Here is a 4,256-nt window from a genome sequence, read left to right as displayed (position 1 = left end):
TTGTTTTTGAAATAAGTAATTTCTAAATTTATTATTTAAAAAAATTATTTATAATTATCATTCCAATTAAATAATAACGTAAAATTTTTACCTACAAGGGGATGATGATTTGGTGGCACATCAACATTTTCCTTCCATCAACATTTTCCATCATGCTTACAAAACTGGGTTTTCTCATTGCTTTTTCTTTTTATACTAACAGAGTAATAAGGGAGTCACTAAATCACTTAACATAAATTAAATATATAGAAATTCTTATTTCTTCATAGAAAAAATTACTTCTCTTAGCTTTGTCTACTCGATACATATTTTTTTTTCTTTTCTTTTTCTTTTTCTTTCTTTCTTCTTTATTCAAGTTTAATGGTTGAAATTTGATTATATTCAAATTAGTTTTTAAAATGTTATACATCAATCAATTTACTCATCAAAAGATTCAACAGTTCAATTTACACTAAACCAAAGCAGGCGATTAGCAACAGTTTTAAACCGTTACTAAACAATTCTGTAGTGGTTAATCAATCGCTATAAAATTAGATGCTGCAAACAGTTTAAGCGGCAGTTTTCTATTAATGTGATACAGTAAGAAAGTAACAAGTGATCTTATAATAGACAATAATTAACAGAGGGACATTAACGAAAAGTTAAAAATGGGTCGTTAACAAAAAGATTTACAAAATATCATTAAATCACTCTTCCTAAAAGATTAAGTTAATAGTAAAAAACACATAAATAATTATGTTTTTAATACGTTATTCAAGCAAGAGATTTTATTTAGATCTTTGACATGGACCTTCTTTTTTCAGTTTATTTATTTTATGTTTTTTTTTTCTGTTTTTAGAGATAACAATGATTTAACTCGATTTTTTTGTTATAAAAATTTTGATACTATATCATAAAATTATTTTTTTTAAAAGTTTAAATTGATAGAAAAAAACACATAAATAATTATATTTCTAACAAAAAAATTACCAAAGTGTTTATATATTGCCTATTGTTTATGCGTGATCTTTTTTTTTTTTTTGAACAAGAAAGCTCAACACAAACAGTAGAGCGGAAAGAAGCTAACAAACAAGTAACCTGTAAAAATAAGGAAACAGAAACTTGTCCCTAGTGTTATCTCCGGTCATGCATGATCTTTTATAAATTATGTTGATTAGTAACCTCTGATCTCTTAAAATCTTGAAAGCAAGAAATTTAGTGTACATATTGATTTCAATTAGAAAAAGTATTATAAGTAGACAATGAAAATATTAAACAATAGGAATAATGGATATATTGGATGTTCATTTTACTAGATGTGCAGATAGTTATTCTAATATTAAGATTTAAATGGATAATTTAGAGATATAATATGTTTTGATTTGATTGATGGTTGTTCATGTTGTTAAAAAAGTTATTGGTTGATTTTTACTTGCAGGAGCTACTATAGGTGCACACATCAAGGGTGCAACGTGAAGAAGCAAGTACAACGTCTTACGAAAGATGAGGGTATAGTGGTGACCACCTATGAAGGAGTGCACACTCACCCAATTGAGAAGACAACCGACAACTTCGAACACATTTTGAGTCAGATGCAAATATACACCCCCTTTTGATTTTTTATTTTTGTTTTTCATATTTCAACAACTCCAAATTATTAGACAAATTTTGTCGAAAATGATAAACATGTGTATCTTACTATATATGTTTTTATTACCTTTTTAATAAAAGTTGTCTAATAATTTTTGAGTTGTTAAAATAGCATTCTTATTTTCGTCTATATAATAACATCTAAGATATTAAACTGGCATATGTGAACATATACTTCGGTTAATTAGATCAATATAGTTAGGGACTTCTAGCTAGTTTAGTTGCCCTTCCTTTGACAGAAAAGGAAATAAAATTATGTCAAAGTTGTGTAAAACTACTCTTCTTAGACAATATAATCTTTGTTCTTTTTTATTTTTGGAGATATTAATAACTAATTAAGCAATGTAAATGGAGCTATACTTTCGATACCATTGATGATAAAAATATAACATAAAAATAAGTTTTTTTTAAAATCAATAATAGCTAATTTTTTTGAAATTATCCTTTCATTCTAAAGTTTATACTCTAAATCTTAAACTCTAAATTTTAAAATTTAAATCCTGTATTTTAAATACTAAATTCTAAATTTCTAACTCAAAACCCTAAACGGTTTAAAAAGTGATGAAGATTAAAAAAATAATTTTACAATAAAAATATGTTAACTAATCTTAAATTTTTCCGAAGAGAAAAACAAGTTACAACACCATTATTGCACCTAAAGAAAAAAAAACATAATACTACAAGTACAACAAAATGTATATAAATTGTGCTTTTTAAAACTTTCTAAAAAAAATTAATTGGGAAAAAAACTTAAGAAAAAAAGAGCACATTGACTTATATAATTAAAAGGCGAAAAAAAAGCTGGGGAAAAACATTAAAAATCTACTATACATTAAACAGTTGCTATTCTCTTTGCCTCAGCTCAAATCTCTTTACTAGCTCGTAGTCTTTAATTATCTTCACACTCATAATGAATATGCTATTGATGTCAATAAATTCAAGCAAATTGTTTAGAATAAGTACAGGAGAATTAATAACTTTTATTTGTCAATACTATTTAATTTTTTAATTGTATTTTTTTTAAAAAAATTTAAGATTTAAAATTAATAATTTAACATTTAAAATAAAAAAATTTTTAAATTTAAAATAAAAGAAATCATTTTTATAATATTAATTGAAAAATAGACTCTCTAGTTATACTCAATTGGTTCGTATACAAGTCCTGCATCAAACTTCTTACATTATTCTTTAAAAAGTATCCTAGTATTTTTATCCATAATAACATTATAAGAATATAAATCTTTTTAAAGTTATATTAATTTTGCTTGACAATATAAATTATGGCACAAAATATTTATAGAATCAAACTACTTTTACAAAAAAAAATTATAGGAAACAAAAGTTTTCGGCCATCGACTAAGAAAACTAGGAACTTCGTAGATAAAAAAATTAAATAATAAATTTTTTAGTTTTTATTTTCATGTGAAAGAGTTTATTTTTTTATTAATAATTAATTATAACAGTGATATTTTGTAAAAAAATATTTTTTTTAAATTATAAAAAGACTCATGTTTGTAAAAATTTACAACAACGTATAACATATAAGTCATTTTTGAGAAATTCAATCCTAATAATCCAATTAAAAAAAAAATTCTCATCTTGATTATGTTTTGCAAAATAAAAACAAATTTTGTTAAATTAACTTGAATAGTAACATATAATAATGATTTATAATACTAGTAAAGATAATGATAAAACAAAAGTAAACAATTAATATAAGTAAGGACCATTCAAAAGGTTAATTATGAGAAAAGGACAATGTATGCACCAAAAGTCCAAAATTATTTAGACCGAATAATACATTCAGGGCTTGTTTGGGTGAATTTTAAGAAAAGATCTTTTTTTGAGTTATCTTTTTTTAAAAGATCTTATAGAAAAGTAAAAGTAATTTTATGTTTGGATATCTCATGTAAAAAGGTCTTTTTATCAATCAATTATATTTGGGTATAACAATATAAAAATACTTTTTTGTTTATTTATTACATGAAAAACATCTTTTTTTTTAAGGAAAAAAGATCTTTTAAAAAAAGATGTAAATTACAGCTTCTCAAAAAAGATCTTTTTTTTTATTTTACTAGTGCTTTTACTTTTACTACTAGAAATTTGCCAAACACGTTAAAAAATAAAAAAAGATCTTTTTTCATTGAAAAAAGATCTTTTTTTAACAAAATAATAGCACCCAAACATGCACTTATTTAAAAAAAAAAAAAAAGGTTAAAGAGCTACATAGCCCTAAAAACGTTAGCATAGAGAAAGCCTCCAGCCTAAGAAAAACTACCACACACCTGTACACCCCTCAAATAAAGAGCCCTAGAAACATTTGTAATTTGCAAAGAAAACGCAAAAGACCATTTGTAATTTGCAAAGGTGGTTTCACAAACATTGACACACCCAACACCGAGTCAAATCTAAGAGTCAGAGCACCTTAACAACTGACTACCATTAGAAGTCGCAATAGATTGAATAATACATTGCAGATTTTATGGATGTAACTGAAGAAGGAGGAAAATTAATTAGGAAATGAATGATTAGAAGAATAATTAAATAAAAGATATTATTCTCAACTTATTAACTTATTAAATAAAGTTGCGAGGTCCTTCTATTCAATTTTTTAAAATTGTTTGGAA

The 4,256-nt window shown here is 24.4% G+C and overlaps 1 protein-coding gene across 1 annotated transcript in view; it reads left to right on the top strand.

The window, feature by feature from the left end:
* The window catches only part of LOC107648396 (probable WRKY transcription factor 75), a gene marked incomplete in the record, with an annotated part of 3,587 nt that extends 1,646 nt beyond the window's left edge, over positions 1-1,941 (top strand). Inside the window, 1 exon segment of the mRNA XM_016352278.2 lies at positions 1,418-1,941. Within this exon segment, the coding sequence (XP_016207764.1) occupies positions 1,418-1,595 (178 nt within the window).

Source organism: Arachis ipaensis, chromosome B06 (assembly GCF_000816755.2).
Source record: "Arachis ipaensis cultivar K30076 chromosome B06, Araip1.1, whole genome shotgun sequence".
In the NCBI taxonomy this organism is placed as follows: domain Eukaryota; kingdom Viridiplantae; phylum Streptophyta; class Magnoliopsida; order Fabales; family Fabaceae; genus Arachis; species Arachis ipaensis.
This window is presented reverse-complemented; position numbering and strand designations above follow the sequence as displayed.